The sequence below is a fragment of the Hesperophylax consimilis genome, chromosome 7 (genome assembly GCF_061612785.1).
Source record: "Hesperophylax consimilis isolate HC1 chromosome 7, BYU_Hcon_1.0, whole genome shotgun sequence".
In the NCBI taxonomy this organism is placed as follows: Eukaryota; Metazoa; Arthropoda; class Insecta; order Trichoptera; family Limnephilidae; genus Hesperophylax; species Hesperophylax consimilis.
The window spans coordinates 10705371-10728909 of NC_142842.1; the positions used below are offsets into that span (position 1 = coordinate 10705371).

Consider the following 23539-nt stretch of genomic DNA (forward strand, 5'->3'; position numbering starts at 1 on the left):
ACGCGTACTTTTTTATTGTATATACATACTTATAACAATTGTACATACTTATAACAACTGTACTTCCACATCAACTAAGTCTTCTTTTTAGACTAGCAGTAATAGGATTGAGTTTTTCATCACTCAGATAAAATTATTTTAAAAAGTGAGATAACAATATCCGCACTGTGGTATTTAAATGAATTCCATTTGTTTCAGGTGCTGCCATAACAACGAGACTCCATCAAAAAACCATCAAGAAAACAATGGGGCCTCGCGTTGAATGGGGACTCCAGCAACAAAACAAGCCGCGCGAAAGCCGATAATCCCCGCGCTCCATAATCCGTGTTCCAGATTGGAAATTCAAAATTCAAAATAAGAACAGAATTCTGCTGTTTATTTCTTTATTGTATTGTTGATTAAATGAATAACAACATTACTAATATGGGCGACACGGAGCGCATACGTCTTGTGGTGCTCGGAGGGGCGGGAGTGGGGAAATCTTGCATCGTCAGGAGATTCCTGACTAACTCGTACTCGGATAAGTACAGGAGTACTGTGGAGGACCTCTACAACAGAGAATATGACCTTGGACACATGATGCTGAAGGTAAGCTTAGCCTTTTTATAATTTTCTAGCTGCACCCCGCCACGCATTGCTATGTCACAGTCTGTTTGTGCAGATAGATAAACAATATCGCGCGTTGCTTTTACGTCCAACAGATGGCGCTGTTTTTAAAAAAGCATTTTTTTTACCTGTCACAGGTGACATCTATATAATATAGGTATATAAAAACACACGCGTATTCCAATGCTACGTTGTGTCAAAATTTCAAAGCAATCGCTTTATAATTTCTGGAGATTTAAGATTTTGAACAAACGAACATTTTCTTTTATATAGATTGATAACTACATTTTTTTTATTTTAGTTTATTTATATACACAACCGAGAGACAGTTTACAAAAATAAATTCAAAGTATTGCGGGGCGAATTTACAAAATTGAGTATTTTATGCCTATAAGTACGTTAAAAATAATCTATTTGTCACTAGCGGAATTTACAATCAGATACGGAATAACGTCCTGGGGAAACTCCTGCAAGACAAATATAGGTTACATCCAATCAATTCAAAACTCCATGACTTAGCTTTTGGTAAACAAACGTATTTATGCACAAAGAAGAGATATAAAATTATTATATGAGTCAGTTAACGTATTATCTGTTCGAGGAATATTATGGTTTAAAATTATATGTCAAAACATAACGTCAGATTCAATATACAAAAAAAGTAGATCATGCATATGACACAAGATTCAATAGAAATGAAGGTATTTCCATTCCGAAAATTATAAATAAATACGGACAACGGACTTTCTCTTATCTTGTGCTTACCATATTTAATAAGATTCCAATGGACATAAAAATTCAATCAAATTGCACCACCGAATTAAAAAATGGTTAATAGATCAAGCTTTTTTATACTGATATTGTTTATAATCTTGTGCATATGTATATATATGAATATGAGTAATTTTCCTGTGTTAAAACTGACTGTCTTTGTATTTTATTCTTTTGTATTTTAGTAAGTTAAAATTTATTCTATTGTTTCTTTTTTTATATATGGCTCTGTTTTGTAATTATTTAAGTTTCTTAAATTCTTCTGTATCTATTTTAAATATTGTGATTTCTCGTTATTTGTACGATTTAGTAATATATTATTATTGTTAAACTGACCTGCTGACAAACTGCTTTGGTAGTTTAGCGGGTATAAATAATTAAAAAAATTAAAAAAATAAATACCAAATAACATCCGTCCGATAACGATCTACAACTATATGTAATCATAAAACAATAACAATCTTACTAATAAACGTGGTGTAGATTTGATACAATTGAAAAACAACTGTGCACGTAAAACCTTACTAATACATTCAAAATGACTAAACTGATATTTAAAAGCCATTTAAAAGCTATATACATTCTAAATAGAGCGGATGGGGGTAGTTTTTTTACTGTCCACGGTATTTTAATATTGATTGATTAATAAAATAAGTTTTTTTATTTTATCAGTTTTACATCACAAAACAAACTAAACTAACATACTTTATACCAGCACGCCTATCTGTAAAAAACGAAGAAATAAGATTTAAGTTTATTAAGTCGATTTTTTACCAATTTCCTTTGATGATTTATTCCAACAATCTGTGTTCTTTTGGTTACTTCAGTCATGTAAAAATCTGACGCAATATCGCCATCTTGATTTGCGTTCTGTTGTTTCTTCGACGTCGAACATCATCTGTCAGGTTTGACTTTTACATTCAAATTGTGAACCACTGCTTTATCGAAACGCGGAATGCGGCAAAATTCAAAATTTAGTTAAAATTAAAAAAAAAATCAATACCATTTTAGAAACTACTTAAAAGTATTTTTTACTTTTCTGTGTTTGACATGTAAATTATATTTATAAATTAGAAAATTTTAATATATAACGTGAAAAAATTAAAAAAAAAAAAACAGTACGAAATGTCGGAAAAATTTGCAGAATACGAAATTTAAAAACACATTCCTGTTTCGAAGAATTTCGGGAATTTGCAAGAAAACTGTCACTTAACTTTTTACCTTGTTTATACAATAAAAAATATACTAAAGTTACTCAGAATTCCCAAGTAATAACAAAAAAATCATTTTGGATTCATTGTGTGCAAAATATGAACGTTAATTTCTTCGGTTAATATTTACCTGTTTATTTATTACAAGATATATTACAAAATAATAACAAAGTTATAATGTATTATTGCCAGTGAGTTTACAAAACTCATTTCTGGAAAGACAACATTAGATTACAATTGCAATTACAATTACGATTGACAAGACAACATAAATACATTAAAATAAATAAACGCAGATGTTATTATGGAGTTCCAAAGAAAGATGGTGTTAGTCATTAATAAAACTGCTGAGGAAATAGCTTTTCAGAGCTTTTGCCAATGTTTTTTTGTTCGTTACTAGAAATTTTAGATACCTTCATACGCAAAAGGCATTTACGTTATTAAAAAATCACTTTCACGAAATTCTTATTAAAATCACGTGATGGTTTGTTCAACGTATAACTAAAACACCGTTTAACGTTTGGAAAGTCTTTTTTATTAGTAAAGCTGTAAATGTGTGAAACAACAAAGAAAAACAAGCGACAGTAAAGTTTTAGTCATGTCAAGTTAAAATAAGACTTTCAAAAAATGTTGTAGAGTTCTGGGGGCTATCGCTACATATGTCCGGAATCTCGCCACTACAGCTGATGTTATAGGTATAGTCGACATATTCACACAGGAGGTTTGTAGAAAATTAAGTTGACTCGTTGGAAAGGAAAATGGAAGTTACGTGCATTTTATTAGAAAATATTTATATCTATTTTGAGCGTCCGAGTGTCTCTTTAGAACTGATTCGATCTTTATTTTGTGAAACTCTTACTAATTGGACTCCAATCTACAGAACCGAACTCAAGAATGCTGCGAATTACAGATGTGTTTGGTTTTATAAAAAAACACAATTGTTTGAGATTATTATTATATAGGGTGTCCGGGAGCAAAGTACGCTAACTTCAGGGGGTGATTCTTTACGTAGCCAGAAATTACTCCATTGTTAAAAGGGCTACTAATTCATAATCAGAATTTATTTCCGAGGACTAAATAGGTAGTGAGTTTCAATGCGAGTTGCCAGTATACTGTCAGGTTCATTTATTTGCCAAATCACAGAAAGGAGACGGTTACGCTACCTACACACACCCCGCTACTTCGTGTGTACCCCTTTACCTGATGGGCTGGTTTATCAATGTGGATATCTATGGCTTAGTCCGTGTTAGGTTGATTATTATGTGAATATTCTGTGAGAAACAATAAATAAATAATTAATATACAATGTAATGGTCGGTTTGCAGGTTGACATTCTGGACACGGCCGGCGATATGCAGTTCCCTGCTATGAGGCGATTGTCCATCGCCACCGCCCACGCCTTCTTGCTGGTGTATGCCACCACCTCAGCGCCCTCGATGGCCGCCGTGAAGCAGTGCTTCGAAGAGATACGGGAGCAGAGAGCCGACTATCAGGTTAGTAACACTCAACACCTTCATTGTATGTAAGATCTACAGTCTCTCGTATCTAGGTCTCATAGTTTTGTAAACAGTTCGCGTCCAAAAAGTATGTTTATAATTTTCTGTTCTGTAATAAATCAAAACCAAAAGTTCCTCTGAAATCATTAAAATATTTAAATAAAAGGTACATTGTGTAACATTTTCTTATTTCAAATAAGGAATTATTCATTTTTTTCAAAGAAGCGTTATTTTCTCAATGAAAAATTCTTTTTTTAAACATTCTCAGGTACCTTCGCAGGTACCATAATATTGAAAAAATTCGAATACTAAATCCCAAAAAAAACATGAAGATTTCACATTTGAAAAAAGAATCTTTACTGAACCATAAGTCAAAGTTTGCCACCTATCTGAAGTTTGCCATCTAGTGAAAGTAAGTATTGCTTGATTAATAAAGGAATTGCAGCAGATTTTCTAAAACTGAAACGGAACGCACAAACAAGCGAGACTATAGTAGTCTGCAATAGTGTGCGGACACCAACCCCTGAGGAAAGAAAGGAAGACTTGATGCTGTAAAAATTAAATATGTGGTAAAAACTTTCATTACCGTATTACGAATGTGGAGATCTGTACAAAATCGTAAAGGATAACATTAAGAAAAGAACGCTTAGATTGATTGAACATGTCGATCGGATGAATGAAGTAAGAAGTGTATGGAGAATATACGACGCGAAAGTGAATAGTAAAAGGGAAGACATAGCACGATCAAGCTATCAAATATCTTATCTACGCCATTATAGGTTGGGGAGGATATTACAAAAACAATCTAAGTTTCAGAAAGAAGCAACATAAAAATTCTACCTTCCCCTCAAAATCACTTCTTAAACTGTTTCCAATACCAAATATCGAAAACAAGTTTTAGCAAGCTTCTGTTATGAAAATTACCTTAAATATAATATTTTCTAAAATATTTATGTATAAATCTAACCTTTTTTTTATACTGCAAAAAAATAAAAATACATTAAAACAGTACTTGAGGCGGGTTATATCAAGTGCCAGAAAAACATGTAACATGAACGAGATTGATGTAGTGTGTCCCAAGATAGATATGTGAGGCGGTTTATTTTCAGATGATGTCTGCATGATGTTTGGTTAGTTAGTCAGTTAGACATTTTCCTAAGACAAAAGGGTTATGGTGACTAATTTAAAAAATTTTTTAAAATCCACACCAAATTTCTTTTTTGTGAACTCGAGCAGAAATAATTCTGATTTTACACGCATTATTTGAAAAAATGCTAATTTTCTTTTCGCATGAGCTCTGACAATTCTCCACGCGTCGCACAATGGGGCCGCGTAATGGAACGCGTTGGCAGAAATTCTGGAAATATACATGTTTTAAAGTTAATTAAATTCGACGTAATTCCTCAAAAGTGTGACGCCTCTGACGCGATATTGACGGAAAGAGATTAGTTTGAATTTGAGCTTCGTGCGAGGTACTCTGGTAGTTTTCGCAGCCTCGTAAATTTCAACATTTTCAAGTTAAAAATAAAAAAAAATTAAAAAATCTATCAAGAGTTCAGATCCAAATCGATATACGTACGATATATTGTGGTATGTACTTTTATTACATTATAGTAGTTATTGGTAACCACAGATAATACGGCGTGTATTTAAATAAAAACAAAAATCTAATTTGAATGAAAGAGTTTTTGTACATTTATCAAACATCGGGTTATATAGTTTGATGCTCCATATATCTCAGTCATATTTTAATGTTTTTTTATACTTCAATACCTTAGTTACTAGACACAATTGGAAAAAAATGCTTTCATGCACCATTTTTTTAATTTCAGTGCCTGAAAGCTAGGACTGTCAGTATTCACAAAAGACGATTCTAGTCACTGGCGTCAGATACTCTGAGATGCTGGTCTTATAATCATTGTGTTTTAGTTTAGACATACTTTTTTTATGTAATTGATAGTACCTAGATCTAATTAAACTTGATTACAAATAACGCTGGCATTATGAAATTTGATGAAAAAGGAGAAATTCTTGTACAACCGTCTTTCAGTACTTGAATATGACACTTGAACAATATAGAACTTTTTTATAAGCTATCCTTCTTCAATTGTCAATTTAAATGAACGGTTTAAGTATTGTAGATATCATGAAACTATAATAAAAATGCCTAATAATAAAAAATATGAAATCGCTTTCAAAAAATATAGAAATAAACTTAATAAACAAATATTAAACACAAAAAAGGCATACTATAATAACAAATTTAATCACTGTTTCAAGGACATTAAAAAAACATGGAATGAAATTAATACAATTTTGGGTAGGAAAAATAAATCTGGTTGCGATGAAGTCTTATCTAAATATTTCCTAAAGTCACAATCTTCTGATGCAGTGGCAGAAAATTTTGCTAACTTTTTTGATGAAGGAGTTAATAAGTTGTTACATGAATGTGATTTCCGAGCGTCTAATCACTTGCAAGAATCCCTACCGCATTCAATGTACTTACCTAGAGCTAATGCTAAGCAAATTGAATATATTATCGGAGGTATGAAAAATTCAAAGTCACCGGGCATAGATCTAATTCGTATGTTTGATTTAAAAAAACATGTCAAATTACTTAGCCCTGTTATTGCTCACTTTATCAACAGAATAATCGATACCAGCCTCATCCCCGATGAATTAAAAAATAGCATTGTAAGACCTATTTTCAAAAATGGAGACCACTCCGAAATTAACAATTACAGGCCAATTTCTATTCTCCCGGCACTAGAAAAAATTTTAGAAAAATATATTTCGATAAATTTAGATAAATATTTGAATAATTTGAATATTATAGATGAATGCCAGTACGGGTTCCAGAAAAAAAAAAGTTGTGATAAATTGCTGGAAAAATTTTCTGATTTTATAAATTCTCAACTTAATTCTAAAAAACATGTACTGGTGCTTTTTATTGACTACTCAAAAGCTTTTGACACTCTCAGCCATATACAATTAATTGAGGTTCTTGAAAACATTGGAATCCGGGGTAAACTCCTCTCATTTTTTAAAAACTACTTAACTAATAGAAAAATGAACGTAAAGATTTTAAATGATATGAGTAAAGGAAGACATATTAAATCAGGAGTACCGCAAGGATCAATTTTAGGTCCAAAATTGTACATTATATATGTTATTGTTATGTCAAAACTCTTTAAAAAGGCCTTTAGATTCATTTTTGCTGACGATACTGCACTTGTAGTATCCAATGAAAATCCTATCATAGCTATTTAACAATTGCAAAGTGACTTTAACGAGCTACTTAAATGGGCTCATGATGTTGGTTTAATTATTAATGTTAAAAAACAAAATGTATGTATGTAAAATCACCAAGCCTGGGAATATGGAATATACCCAAAATAATTGCTCATAATTCTGAATGTATTCATAGAAAAATTGAAAATATTTGCCACTGTGAAACAATTGACTTTACTAACGAATATACTTATCTGGGACTAATAGTAGACAATAAATTTAAATGGGATAAACAAGTGGCTAAAATCTGTAACCAGCTCCGATCTTTTGCAAGTAATTTTTATAAACTGAAATTTGTTTTGCCTCATTGTACTCTTAAAATAATTTATTTTTCTATGGTCGAATCCATACTCAGATATGGCATACGAACTTGGGGGCACTCAAGCAATATTTATATTAAATATATACAAAACTTACAAATTGCTATAATAAAAAAATTGTACCACCGAATATCTACAGACAAAGAAGTAATCTAAAACTACTGTATGGTTCTGAGGGCCTACTTCCAATAAAGGGTCTTCTTTGGTACATTATTATAATGGATAATGAGGGAGATAGCAAATATAAAAAGCAACCGGTGCATAATCACACAACAAGATTCACTGAAAATAAGGGCCTCATTATTCCAAGAGTAACAAATAAGTATGGAAGCCGAACGCTTAAATATTTAATACCAGAGATTTTCAATAAATTTAATAATTCTTTTAAACCTCAGAATAATGAGAGACCCTGCCCCAAAAACACTAAGCGTTGGCTAATAAGCGACGAATCAATGTATCTCTGAACTTTATTATTGATGTATTCCTGAACATCTCAACGTACCTGCCTAAATAATTTGTATATAGGTAGGTACTTTGATATATATTATTTTGTGATATTGTTTATTGTATAATTTTGTGTCATACATGTATTAAAAATTAAAAATGTTTTATATATATTATTTGTAGAACCTACAGACAAGCCGTCATGTGTGACAGCTTTGTGGGACTGCATAAAACTTGTATCTTTAAAAATTTATAATAAATAAAATTAAAAAAATATAAAATAAAAAATATTTTAAATAGTAAAAAATGGCTTTAAAGCCCTGTTATATTTGAAAGTTAAAGCCATTATCCAAAACAAAAAGATGTCGACCTATGCTGATATTTGACATATCGTATACGCGTACCAAACATTAAGTACCTACACTACCGATCAGAGCTCATATCAAAAAACTTTTTATAGGCAAAATTTCTCAAGACAAAAAGGTCTTAAGTGATAAAATATAACAAGCTATTTCCTTCCCGTAAAATTTTACAAGGAGCCAAGAAATATTGTTACTCTGTGACTTCATAACGTTCACATCTCCAGCAGAAGTAAAATTACAACACTTGCTAGATCACACAGCTCTGCTGAACTTAACCATTTCACACCTGTATTAAAACTGGAAATGATAAAACATATTTCATTGTTAAAACTAGTAGAATAATTTGAAAAAAAATATGAATAGATTTTTTTCAATAATTTAGAATGCATTGCTGCTGTAATTTGAAAGAAGGTGTTTCATACATAATGTACCTATACAAAAAATACACGTAATTAATAAATTACGTAATTAAAAAAAATACATTTAGTTTAACAAATAAAAACATGCCTTCAAAATTAAGATAAAATACAAAAATTACCTTTCAAAATACAAACATAGCTACCGCCCAAACGAGTAACTACTTTCAAATGAAAAATAGCGCGCTAAGCCAATAATACCACCAATTGGATAACGAAAACAATCAATTTAAATTCAATCTGGATTGGGTGGTAAATATTCTGAATTCTATGTTATCAAATATACGTACGGTACGAGAAGGTTAATACAAGTCCAGCAAATGTTTCGGTAGTAAAACCAAGTAGATAGTATATTGTCACAAGATTGTGAAGACCATTTATTATAGGTATGTTGTAAATAAATACCTCGAAAAAATTGCGAAATAACGTGAGCATTTTGACTTAATTACATATTATATAAATTAAATAAATTTTGCATTGGCGATCGTTCCAGAATATTCTCGTAGCATCGCTACATGTGTATATATTTGTTTTTTACTAAATATGTGAGACATTTCTAAGATTTGTTTTACCCATTTTTCTTAACCTGTCCGTGCGGAACTATGAATCGATAAACGTTTGTGTAATTGAAAACAATGATTTGATGCCAACTTTCGAGGTAGGCGGCCCCATAGTGCGTTGTCGTGACTCACAAAGTTTTTGGTATCGGTTAAAATATTTACAAGACGAAAAACGATAAGTTAATAAAAGTTTTCAAGACAAATATTAAATATTTCATATCAGTAGCAGTATGTTACAATGCTTAAAAAAACTTAAATATGTATAAATATGGAATGTGACTTAGCAGAATTAGAGTGAGAAAGCAACAGTTCAAGGTTTTAATTATGTTTATTCATTATTCTGATGTTATATTCGATGTTATACGTATATCTCTTTGTATTCAAGCTCTCCACGTGAATTGACGTTAATCGTCGCAATATTATCGTTACTGGTATCGCGCATTCAATAAAGAATAAATCATTGTCTTTTACGAAGTTTTTTAAAGTCCTGCAAGTCATGATATAGAATGATGAGGCGTGTAAATAGTCCAAACAAAGCTAGATTTTCACTGTGAGAAATAATTATGCACGCGGTGTTCTTACGCTGTTATTAAAGATTATAGTCAATTATTGTCTAAACGTAAAATAAAAATATTAACCTGTAGTAGCTGCCCTCTTGTAGTAGTATAGGTTTGTCTTTCCAGAAGATCTAGCACAGTAAAATCGATAACTTTGCAACATCGGCCCGATAGGCGTAACTACCGACGATTTTATATCGTTTTACCGAGCACGGTCATACTGTTGATACCCAGACCAATATTAATACTTCCGATTCACATAAGCTCGCAACACTGGCGCATCTGTCCGTGAATTGACATTTCTAAACGTTAGGAGGCTACGCAAAAGTAAAAATTACTTATAAATTGACATGACTTATTAATAAAATCGAATTGAAATATTAACTTTTATATACATTGGCAGTTCGCATGTACTTTTTGACACCAAAAAGGGAGTTAATTAGTTCATGAAGTCACTAGTCATAATTTGGAATGGTATCAATTGATCGCGCCTTAGATGAATTCAAGCCTATGAATGGTGTATATGATTTCAATTTCTTTCTGTTCTAAGAGCTTAGTTAGTTCACCCCCCATTCATTAACAACCCAGTGATTTTGCATAACGAACGACATTATCCAAAAAGTTTTTCATATTAACAGCTTATCCGACACGTTGAAGGCCGCCCTAAAAGTAACGTCTTTTGTGCATCATATTCTGCCCGTGCTCGCAAATATCGCTACATGACCATAGATAACGGATTTCATCAATATATTGACAAAGGGCTTTATCGATCGCCCATACTAGACCTCCATTGGGCTGGCAGATTAATTCCCCGCTAGCGACATATTTCATAAATCAATTATATTTTGAGTTTGTTTCTTGAATTCAATCTTTCTTGTACCAATTTTCCAATGACAAAAGAAAAAATAACAAGAAATCTTTTAATAAATAATAATAATAACATTAAAAATTACGTTATCACTCGTTATATTAACGTTTCAATAAATTCGCAGGATTCATTAGTGTCAGTTTTGTCAACGTTAATGATTATCAATTTTTTCGCAATGCATATATAAATTATTTTTACATTTTGACATAAGTCGAACAGCCGGTGGCAGTTTACCACACATATTGCAGTCAAATGTATTTTTATACGAACTCTATTACGGGTAACCTATCAAAGGGGAATTCAACTTTTTTTTATTTATCTATGCACGGTTGTTCTTTAGAAACAAATAATCTGAAAGCTCTGTACTGAACTTTCAAATTATTTCTGATTTGAAAATATTCAGAATCTAAAACTTTTAAAAAATATTAAACGGAGCTGGGGGTTTTTATTTACAGACTGCTAAAAGAACAAAAATAAAGCAAAGGGGCAGCTTTTTCAATTTGAAGGCTGCGTGGAAATAAGGGAGGCTTTCATTGGTAGATGCAACCACGTGGACCGTAGACCGCAGAAAAAAATAACATACAATTCTTCAAAGTTATCGATTCGAGACTCAGTGAAGGGAGAGCTATGTATTTTTATCATTATGTAGTTCTCCTTTTTGGTGTCCTCTCGAGTTTTATTTTCCCAACAGTCAAAACCAGTGAGTCTACGACATCCTCAGTTGGGGTATAATATTGTAGGGCTAAAATAAGCGGGGAAGGGAAAGATTGGTGGAGATACCTACACAGATTTGGTCACCTAAAACGGCTAAAACGCCAGAGAAATATCAAATTATTTTATATTCATCATTTTTTTACGGTAATTTATATCACATATTTATTTATGTAGGTGAAATGCAATTGATTAAAGAAATACGCATTCGAATAGCACATTTTAAATTTTAAATCCATCAATACCTTGTGTCTGTCTTGACTTGACATTATCTGTATTGTTTTTGTGCCTATTATCTCAAATTTGCTTTAATTCAAATTAAATTCACAACGTACAGCATAACTAACACAGGACAGCCAAAAACCAATACAAACACCATAAAAATACACGAATGCATAAACACCAACATCTGCGATTGCCCCCCTCTAGAAAAAACAGAACAAATAAAGTATCTAGGAATCGTAATTGACCATAATCTTAGATGGACACATCATATCAAACAAATCACAAATAGGCTCCTCAGAACAATACACATTTTCCTAAATATAAGAAACATATATAAAATAAAACAATTGAAAACAATATATTTTGCACTATGCCAATCAATAATAGAATATGGAATAATTGCTTGGGGAGGAGCAACAAACGCAGCTATCACTCAAATATAAATCGCACAGAAAACGATATTAAAGGTAATACTCAAAAAACATAAACTAACCGACACAGACCAAATATTTAAAAGCTGTGACGTACTTGATATACGCCAATTATATGTTAAAACACTACTAAACTTCATTTTCGACCAAAAAAACAAACCCCAACAAACACAAAATATCACTAATAGACCGGTCAGACAAGCGTACAAAGAAAACATAAAAACTCCGACGGTAAACACTACCTTTGGACAAAGACACCATAAATAACACGCCATTAAAGCATTCAACAGTCTTCCACTTGAAACAAAAATTGAGGAAAATAAAAATAAATTCAAACACAAAATAAAAAAATGGATTAAAGAACAAAAAGAGAATATTACCAAAATTCTATGACATAAAATAATAAAACATATACACGCAACACAAAAAAAAAAAAAAACACGCAACACGCACAAACACATAAATCATTATAAATGCCGATTTACATTCTCTTTTAATATTTTTCTTTTAGTGTGATAATTATATTTTAATTTTTAATCTTTATTTTTAGTTTAAATTTATCTTTATTTTAATGTTGTTTTTCTTTTTTTTAATGTATAATTTCTTATATTATAAAATGGGGGCCTCAGCACGGGTAAACAACCCAGTGAGGCCAACATTACTGAATTAAAATATGAAATATTGTAAAATAATGTATCAACAATAAAAAAAAAATAAAGTGTGGTTTTCAAAAATGGAATCGATTTTCCTGACCAGATATAAAGTACCTACCTAAATATAATTCTTTTCATTATTATTATTTAAAAAAATGCAATTATTAAATTTTTGAAAAGTTCACATATTTATTTATTGTTTTTGTTTTTAATTCGTAGAACTCCATTTAATTTATTTTTAAATTTAATAATAAAATTATTAAGTTCTGCAAGTATTTTTTGGTTTTTGTTATTGTTACAGCTGTTTCGGCTTTCAAGGCCATTTTCAAACTGTGGTTTAGCCACGTTTAAACGACTTATTAAAAAAAAAAAGTTTGTTTTGTTTAATTTTTTTCTATTTCTCATTTTACATTTGAGAGTTGGGAATATTGTCTTCAATGATTGAAATTGGTATGATTTATTAGTCCAAATATAGCCTACACTCACTATAGGTTCCGGGATTTATTTTACACTGGTAACTCAATGCCTTTAAAGGGGTGCCCTCGACAACACATTAAAGCATGTCGACCTTTAAATTAATGATAAAACAACATTAATGTTCATCGAGGCAAAAAACCATTTCAAGAGCCATTGTTTTTTGAAAGCCATGAAGAGGAGATTACAAAATCCGTGAGTATCCGTGCGATAATAGCACTGAAGAAATAAAACCTAGTAAGTGTCCTGTGGGCGTGTCCGTTTTCCGAAATGCGCTCGGTTTTTCCTTACCTACTTCAAATTATTTTCAAACATCTTTCTTGAACACATAAACAATTTCTGAACATCTGAATTGCTTCCCCAATTATTGTTATGTTGTGAGACTGAAGTGGGGAGGGGGAAGATATGAGAAAGAGGAAGGTTGGGAAATACCTGGCTACTCTGATCTGCTCACCAAACACGATTTAAGCTATTTCATGCAACATTTGATTTTGAATGGTGATATTTTGGACAACCGATAAAGTCATATGCTTTGGTCAGTTAGCGATATTTGCGAGCACGGTCAAAATAAGATTCCGAGATCCGGTAGACAAAAGTCGCTGCTTTCAGCGCGACCTTTAATATGTCGGATAAGCTGTCAATACACACGACTCTCTGGATAATGTCGTTCATTATGCAAAAAACTGGCTTATTAATGAATGGAGGTGAATTAACTAAGTTCTTAGAATTGAAAGAAATCCTATACACCATCTATAGACTTAATCAATTCATCTAAGACGCCATCAATTGATCCATTCTATGACCTCATGAACTATTGAACTCCCTTTTTAGTTTTAAAAAGTACATGCGGACTGCCAATGTAGGTATATTAAAATTATTATTTCAAGTCGCCATTTTTTTATGATTTTTTAACATTTCAATTTATTAGTATTTTTAACAAGTAGGCATCTGACGTTTAGGACTGTCATTTCATATAAAATACCTCCCGTGTTGCCAGCGTATGTGAACTTCTGATTTATTGCACTATTAATATCGGTCTGGCTATCAACAGCGCGACCGTACTCGGGAAATCGGTATAAAATGGTCAGTAGTTACGCCTATCGATTTGATATTGTAAAGTTATCGATTTCACTGTGCTAGACCCCCTGGTACATTTACGGATATTTAACACTCTGGTCTACAAGTCGAAAGTTCTATGTAAATTGGCAACTTCAGAAATCAATAATCAAGTCGTTTAGGTCACACTTCTAGGGAATATTTCTTTTCAGTGGACTGTCATTCTCAGGTTAAGTTTTGTAAATATTTTTTCCCGGAATAAATCACTTCTCTCGCCGCAACTTACGGCCTAAATAATATATTTGACGAAGGGGCAAAAAAGGCTTGAGCTTCTACTGTTAACAAATTTCCGCATCAGCCTCTTTTCAATTTTACATCGCGCAGGTACGCAGTTACATTCTGTCAACAATTTTTTTTAGGAATTTAATATAATGTAACTAACGATTTTCGTTAGTGTGGCAACATCGGTCTTAGAACAAAAATTATAGTAGATTCAAAATGTGAGGTTATGTTAGACTTCCGAATCCAACGCTATCATGTACAGAAAAACTCAATTTTTACTTTATTTACAAAAAACTAACACCAATGATGCGGCTGATGGACAACGTGGTCGAGGGGTAAAATTCTTGACTAGCAATCGGAAAGTCGCGGGTTCAAATCCCGGCGCGCGAAAGTAAATTTTATTTTATGAATTTGTGTTGTTACACAATTCATTATTTTTAAATAATCTATACTATACTTAAGGCACGTTTCAGAATGGAAGATAAAGGAGTAAAACCACCATTCAGCCAGTTTGAATTGTCAGGTTCTCCCCCACATACCTCTCTCCTTCCCGTCTCCGGTACCTTCAGCCTTAAAACACACCCCAATTGAGGATGCCGTAGTCTCACTGGCTCCAGACGGTTGGGAGCAGTTTGGACTCTTGTGCGGTATTCACATCAAATAAAAATATTAAAATGGTATTCTGGAATTCCTTCTTAAAATCAATAAAAAAAAATTTTCTCTTATTCCGCTTCATTTCACTTTCAAATAAATGGATTTAGCTTTATTAATTCAACACATGATTTATTATGTCGGGGGAGACGGAAAAATACGCACTTTTAATTTTAATTTCGTTTATTGAGTCACTTACGCGATATGTCAATTAGTATGCGGCGCCGTTATAGTCGCAGCCGACGGCGACTATGTTCATATCAAGAGTTGGATTATATTCATAATATCTTATTAGAATTAAATCACAAACCAGTCTATACAAACCTAGCGTAGCCCACCAACTACTTGAAAACTGGGATATAACTCTAAAGGGGACGCGAGCAGGCGTTATTAAAGGTTCTCCAACATTTATAGTAACTTTTAGTAGTAATATAATTAAATTCAACTATTAATTCAAAGTAAACATTCGATATTTACCGTGAAGCGGAATTCGTAACCTTTACCTAAATTAATTATTGGTCTCGATATAAATAATTTTCTTTGCAGGAAATACCGCTGGTGATAGCAGGAAATAAGCACGACCTCGCCTGCAGCCACCGGGAAGTTCAGATAGAAGACGTATCTGAGTGGGTCTTCTGTGAACTCCCCAAGCTCAGGTAAGATCATTTTATATTATTTTCAATATTCATACAGATTTAACCCACTGATGTTCGAATTTCAAAATCAACCAATACCCTATCATATTTTATAAATGCGTCAAACTCCAGTAAAATATTGGCAGTATCACCAGCACTGGCCGCTAGAGGCGCTAGTGTAGCATATTGACGTTGGCATTTCTTTCAATGGCGGTAAATTGAATTTACTTAGTTCTTGATGGCGGTGTCTTGGCCTTTTTAATTTGTATTTTTCATCACATATTCCACAAAGTAGATTCTATATGTGCAGTTTACATGTGTAAAAATTACAAACAACAAAAACACTGCAAATCGTTTTTGAGGATGCTAAAAAAACGTTGACAGGTTTATAGTACGTTAGTGAAATGTAATGCTGGGTATACATGTGTGAACCGAAACGCGAGCCGAGCATCAAATTATGGGAAAGGAACGAAGCAACAGCAAAGACACTAAACGCCGTGTTGCCTTTCCCATCATTTGAGGCTCGGCTCGCGCTTCCTACCTTAATATGAGTTGGTTAAATCCTAGCAAATAAAATATTCATGATGACATAAAAATTTAAAATCGGCAAATAAGAAATTAAGGAAAATTTCTCACATATATTTATTAATATGTATTGTATTACTATGTATGAGCAATATTATTTATGTATGAGCTAAAAACCAGTAAGGTTTTAATATATAAAAATTCAGCCTGTGCATATTTGTGCTCGCAAAACTCGAAAAGTAGTCAACCGATATCGCTGAAAATTTCAAGGTTTGTTCCCATTAGGGCCAGGAGTGTTTATTGAGTGGTTTGAATGTTAGAAGAAGTCGAGGACGCCCAAAGCATACTTAACGCAATATCACTATACCGGAATGAGGTACAGTATAGTCGAATTAAAGTCTATGTCATGTAGTTTTTAAACAGTGTAACATTGTGATATATGAATGATATGTGAATGGTGGAGACGAAGTTGGAGACGCCTGAGAAAGACATTAGCAGTAGCGAAGTGTTGCGGGGTCCACTAGTAAAGAATATATTTCACATAAAATCCAAATGCTTACAATTTGGGAGGCGGGTATGGGTACCGTCGCCCAGGGAACCATTTATTGGATAACCAACACCTCTGACATAGGTCACCCCAAGTAGTTCGCTGCGTTTGGTGACCTAGCACAGGTCCTAGGGGTATTGGGGTGATTTCTGTCTAGGTCTAGATCTGACGGATCGAGAGAGATGGTTTAGGGTGCCTTTTGACCTCACCGGCCGGACTCTCTCGACCCATCGCCTTGCACCGCAGTAAAGGAATAGATTCATACGTCCATCTCTCCTGGACACAATGACCCTCAGATTCCTACATTTTTCCTTCCCAGAACTTTATACCCTTATTTTCCTTTGAAGGACCCTCCACACAGCACCATTTAAGATGAAATAGGCCGTTAGGGAAACTATTTTCCTCAGGGACTCCTGTGTAAAGCTAATGTAATAAAAATGTATGAAAGAAAACCAAGGTGCACAAATCACGCTAAGGAGGCGCTAATGTCCAGTTAGATGAGCTTACATCCAAAACGTACAAACTCCGTCGATAAACACAAACTTTGGACAAAGACACCACAAATACCAGGCTATAAAAGCATTCTACGATCTGACACTCGACACAAAAAATAAGGGAAACAAAATTAATATATGGATTAAAGAACAAAATAGGCCATACTAAAAAAATATATATCTTAAAAGAATAAAAAATATACCTACATAGTTCACATATTATACACAACCGACGATCATTTTACATTTTACTTAGTTTTAACAGTTTATTTTTACTACGTTGTTTTATTTCTTATTTTTTATAATTTTTCGTTGAATTAACATAATTTCAATATGGTAATTTTTTTGTTTACCTTTTTGTTACATTTTTATTAACCAACATAATTTTTCACATAAAATTGTAAAAGCAAATCATATTATAGAAAAAAATATATTCTTATGAATCAAAATAAATGTATTAAAAATGTCAGAAGTTGGGGGAATTATTAATGTTTTAGGGTATTTGATATCAATCACTTTTTTTTCCTGTCTACGAGTGGCTAGATTATTTTTTAGGTTATAAAAAATACAAAAATTTCCTTTGCTATTTCACAATAAAATCACTTTTTCATATTAAACTGGACTTTATTACTACCACGTGGTACGACTTTAAATATTTCAAATAAACTGCAACTGTATTTTGTTCAATTTTGAATTGAATTTAGGCCAGACTTTGTGGCGTATTTTACGTTTAGCAAAACAATCCAAGCGCTCAATGACATTACAATAATATGCACCACATAGGTTTCACGAATAATTCTTGATGATTTTTTTAGTGTTTATGTTTATTGGGTTAGATACTTTCGGCTAGCTACTTTTTGGCCAGCGATCTCGAATTGTCTATTATGCCGATTATGTCATTCATGTTTTCTACACTGCCTACAAACAAACGCGAATTATTCGCGATGTTCATATCTGTGTTCTGTCAAAATGGCGTATTGTATGGAAATTTTCTCGTAAATTATTATTTACGTAAATAATATTAAATATCAATATTTTTCGAAATTGTAAATGCAAAAAGTTGTTATTTATTGTCATTAAGTTGAATCAAATGATTGTTTTTTTTTTTAAATGCGTATTAAAAACGGTAGTCGTAGGTAAATATTTACTAAATATAGAATATTTTATGGGAGTGGGACTACCAAAATTACCTACGCGGTGATCTAAGGGTCCACTTCTGAACCACAAAAAGTTCAATTCAGATATTCAAGTAAGGAAGCTAGCACTTGAATTTTCAAAAGGTGAGCAGGGTTAAAGATATGCCATACTTTCGTAGGAATCACGATAGATTTTTGTGATTTTTTGTGAAATCACGATTTTGGACGAATTTTCGGATATACCTAAGTGAAATCATCTTGGTTAGATTGCCAACAGTTGTTGTTCTATTCTGATACTCTATAACTAAAAACAATTGGTGACATTTCCGAAAAGGTAGGCAGGGCCGGCCCTGAGGGTAGGGAGTAGGGAGTAAGAAGAGACCAGTACATAAGCCAAAATGTCAATAATAATAAATCCTAGAAGTTTACCCTAAATGAGAAACACGATTATTATACTATTATGATTATAAATGGTGCTGCAACTGATGGCTCCATTTAACCTTTTTTCCCGAAAATGGGTGAAGTTAAAACAGAGCTCTTGGCACTTGGCTCTTGCCTTTATGTAGTGTTTTCGTTTGTTTATGTTTGTATAAAATGTTGGTTTGTTGTTCATTTTGCAGAGCCAAAGTATTGGAATGTTCGGCCAAGAGCGACTATAATATAAAGGAGATATTCCGCACATTCTTGACCCTGTCCAAGATAATGCCCAAGCCGGGCGAGGACACCAGCGGTGGCCTAAAGAGGCGCTCAAGCGCGTATGTTAGCGCAACTAGTAAAGGTATCTATTTACACATTTAATTAGCTAAAATTCATTATTTCCAACCCCCTCCATTCTCCCTACCCCCTTCAGAATCGAAACACTCCGTCATATGAATGCTATAGCCATTGGGTGGGTCTATCTGTACCCATCACCGTTGCTTGTATTTTTTTACCATAAGTTTTTTTTAAATTTAACTGTTTTTTTTTCTGTAAGAATCATCCGCAGGTTTCCATATTAGTATTAGTAGGCACATTTAACACTACCAGTTATTAGCAGTGCCAAATCTAGGGAGGAGCCTAGGGGAACAGGCGCCACTGGGCAGCACATATGGTACGTCGCTTTCCGCCCGGCCGCCAAAACTCTGTGTGGTATATTTGCTTATTTTCTCAGTTCTCACCAAAATTGGCGATAAATCTATTCTAAATGATGACGAATTATTAATTTAGTTCTTTGTGTATATTTATTTAATAGGGTAGAGGGTAGATGATCCTTGATGATACAAAGTTTTTAGACTAATACCAAGGATGATCAACAAAAAAAATGGTGCCCGGTAACAAAATTACAACATTATTTCCCGATGAATGCCATTATTTATGTGTGCGGAATCAGGTATTACCACGTATTACATTTATATGACCGGAGTAATAAAACTCTCATAACACACAGCTGCGCGGGTTAATACAGTCGTAAAGATTTACGTGTGTTTTATTTACTCTCTCTTTGGTTTTCAATATCATTGCCTTTTATGTGTGCAGTCGTAATTTTTTTCCTTAATCACTTACAGCCCTAAGACTAAGGATTTACCCAGTTTTTGATGAAGGGATATAGGACTATCGAGTCTCATTGCCTTCAGGTTACGTACTCGTTTACTCGTATTTTACTTACCTATGGAACTGTTAGCTATAATGACCGTCATTCTCGCAGCATATGTTATAAATGTTGGCATAGCCGCAGATAGTCGTAAAATGAAACTAGGTTGGGCTGTCGATGGGGGGTGATCAATGATCAGAAGGTAGGTAATGTATAGGTATATAAACCAATTTATAATAATATAGAGCCAAAATATTATCTTGAGAAACCCAGTGCAAAAACGATAAAAGGTATTTTAATAACCATTTTTTTACACAACTACAAGTTTCTAAGCAATAAACCTACCCTCTACTCGAACATTTTTAATGTTTTATTTATTTATCTTTGGTAGGGCAAGATCAATGTTGTTACTAAAAACAACACCCAACTTAAAAGCTTAGATTTTTTTATATTTACTTGTGAAATTAACTTGATATTTTTTTTTAAACAAAATATAATACCGATTATTCTGAAAATAAATAGAGAGCTACGCTACGTCACCTGTAATTTAATATTCATTTAGGTTATTTATGGATTTCTACAGATTGGCATCATTGGCAAATAATTCATTAATACGTCATTATTTAAAACATTTTTTTCTTATCTTTTGTACTTATATTTTTTACGCTTCGTACTTTATGCTTTTTAACTTTATAATTATGTTAATGTCACATCTTGTGCCGTTTGTTTTTAAATAAATAAATATCTTTAAAAAATTAACTCTTTTGTTGTAATTTATTGTAGGTAAGAACCGTGCGCCAAGCCCTGCCGACAGCAGGCCGAGCACGCTGGCGGCAGGGGGGCCCTCGGACGAGTCCCGCTCCAAGCCGCGCTCCCGCTCTCTCATCCGCCGCTCTTCAAGGAAAGCCAAGCAGCAGATAAGGGATGCTCAGTCCAACGGAGACGACTGTATCGTGCAGTAATTCAAAATAATCCGACTGGCGGGTAGCTACCGCCCTAAATTCAGTAGCCATCAATATTTCAAAAGAAGAAGAAGTTTGACAGTTGTTAATTAGAATGATAAGTTTCCATCTGACAGCACTGCCATGAGAAAATAAACTCTAAAGTTTCTTTCCCTAGAGCCAATTTTCGCATAGCGTTACTGTGTCAGATGGTATTTTATTATCAAGAAGGTCGAGTTCTGTCAAATTTAATAGAATGCGCGGCATTTTATGTGAAGTACGAAAGTGAAAATCTCAGGATTATTATGTTGTATAAAATATCAGCATATTTTAATTTCTGTATGGAGAAACTACTATTTCACTGTGTATAATAATTATTGGTGAATATTTCCCTAAACTTCACACTTTTATAGGCACAGATTATGGAAATCAATCTTCATTTCAACATAATTGCTACAAGAAACAACGAGTTTTCATTATAATTCCATTTTTATTCAGTTCAAAATTTTACTTATAAAATGATCCCTTTGCCGCCATTTTGGACTTATTGTATAGAGCGACACTTGCGAAAGTGTCGTTTCAATCTAAGTATGCATAAATTATTTAATTAACCCAAACTAAGAACCTATTTTGTGCATATAAATAGTTATTTATTTTAGTAATTGTTGAAACAAAGTGTAATTTCCATGATATGTGCCTTTAAGTGCGGCGGTTGGGGAAATAATTACTTAATTATTCGTCTGTGGAGTTTGACAAATGTGTGCAAATTCTATACATATTATAATACAGATTGTAAAATTGCAAAAGACGTACATTATAACATCGATTGGATTGGAGGTGATTTTGAGAAGCGTGTTTTATGTCCTTGGTCCTTGAGTAGGCTATCTATTGAGGCGGAACCTTTTTTTATAAAGGGCCTTAAAGGAAACACACACACATCGCTAGTGCAGTGTCAGCTTAAATCATCAATAATTAGTTTCAAATAAAATTCTTACTTAATTGTGGCTCTGCCACTAAGAGCTCCGTTGTAACCCTCTTTCAATTGGGTACATTTTGTTCTAAAATATATACCTACTTAATGAATTTTTTTTAATCCCTTGCATTCAAAATGTCTTTTGCAGTATTACAAGCTGTAGTTTGCTGGAAACAAAAGGTTTTAAGAGAGAATGTTCATGGAAGTGCGTTTTTAAAGGTGGATTGTAAAGATCAACAAGACCAAATGAAGAGTGAATTAATAATTCGGAAATCAGGATATTTATTAATCAAGAAGATGACTCAAAATGTTATAACAGGCCGTCCGACTTGTGAAATACAGACGATAATTTTGATGGTTGATTTTGATAAATTAAAATTTTAAAAAACATATTTTAGGTAAAATTTCCATACTCCACTTACTTCTTGCTACACACAAATTATTTAAATAAAACTTCCTTTAACTTAATTAATTCAAAAAACAACTATTTACATTGGAGGAGATGATGGTAAAAGATGAAATAAAGTTACAACTTTTTTCAAGGCTTAAAATTTCCTATGTTTTGATGCCATGTTTGATTTGTTAGTATGATATGATGTTTGCCGAAAGGTTCCGCTTCAACCTAAACAGGGCCGGCCCTATGCGGGCGCTTCCGCAGTCCGCTCCGGGAGCCGAATTGTCAAGGCGCTGATAATACCTAACAGTCCTAACATATCACACTTGAGATTTTTTTCATAAAAACTACACAAAAGTAGAAATCATCCAAATATTATTGATTACAGTGACCACATATCTACTACCTAGGGCCTAGGCGTCTGCAATGATCACCTACCTATTACCTAGGGCCTAGGTGTCTACAGGGATCACCTACCTATCTACTACCAAGAGCCTAGACGTCGGCAGCGATCATCTACCTACTAACTAGGGCCTTACAGTGATCACCTACCTACTACCTAAGGCCTAGGGGTCTGCAGTGATCACCTACCTACTACCTAGGATTTAGGCGTCTGCAATGATCACGTAGCTACTGCCTAGGGCCTAGGCGTCTGCAACGATCACCTACCTGCTACTTAGGGTCTCGGTGTCTACAGTGATCACCTATGTACTACCTAGGGCCAAGGGGTCTGCAGTGATCAATTATCTACTACCTAGGATCTAGGCGTCCGCAATGATCACCTACCTACTACGTTGGACATAGGCATCTGCAGTGATCCTACTAACTAGGGCCTAGGTGTCTGCAGTGATCATCCACCTACTACCTAGGGCCTAGGCATCTACTGCTTTTGACAAGGGGTGCCAAAATTTGCCTCGCACCAGGCGCCGTTTGGCTCAG

General features: G+C 33.3%; 1 protein-coding gene across 1 annotated transcript; it reads left to right on the plus strand.

Annotated features, from left to right (window-relative positions):
- Positions 1–281: 281 nt before the first annotated feature.
- LOC149422289 (GTP-binding protein Di-Ras2) lies at positions 282–22406 on the plus strand. The gene is made up of 5 exons (XM_089633705.1): positions 282–588; positions 3914–4081; positions 15932–16041; positions 19343–19500; positions 21076–22406. The coding sequence occupies exons 1-5, from the start codon at positions 403–405 to the stop codon at positions 21252–21254; spliced, it is 801 nt and encodes a 266-aa protein (XP_089489831.1). The 5' UTR covers positions 282–402; the 3' UTR covers positions 21255–22406.
- Positions 22407–23539: the final 1133 nt, after the last annotated feature.

Coding starts and splice junctions, on each gene's coding strand:
- LOC149422289 (XM_089633705.1), top strand. CDS start 403: ATGAATAACAACATTACTAATATGGGCGACACGGAGCGCATACGTCTT. Junction 589..3,913: donor TTGGACACATGATGCTGAAG/GTAAGCTTAGCC, acceptor GTCGGTTTGCAG/GTTGACATTCTGGACACGGC. Junction 4,082..15,931: donor AGCAGAGAGCCGACTATCAG/GTTAGTAACACT, acceptor TTTTCTTTGCAG/GAAATACCGCTGGTGATAGC.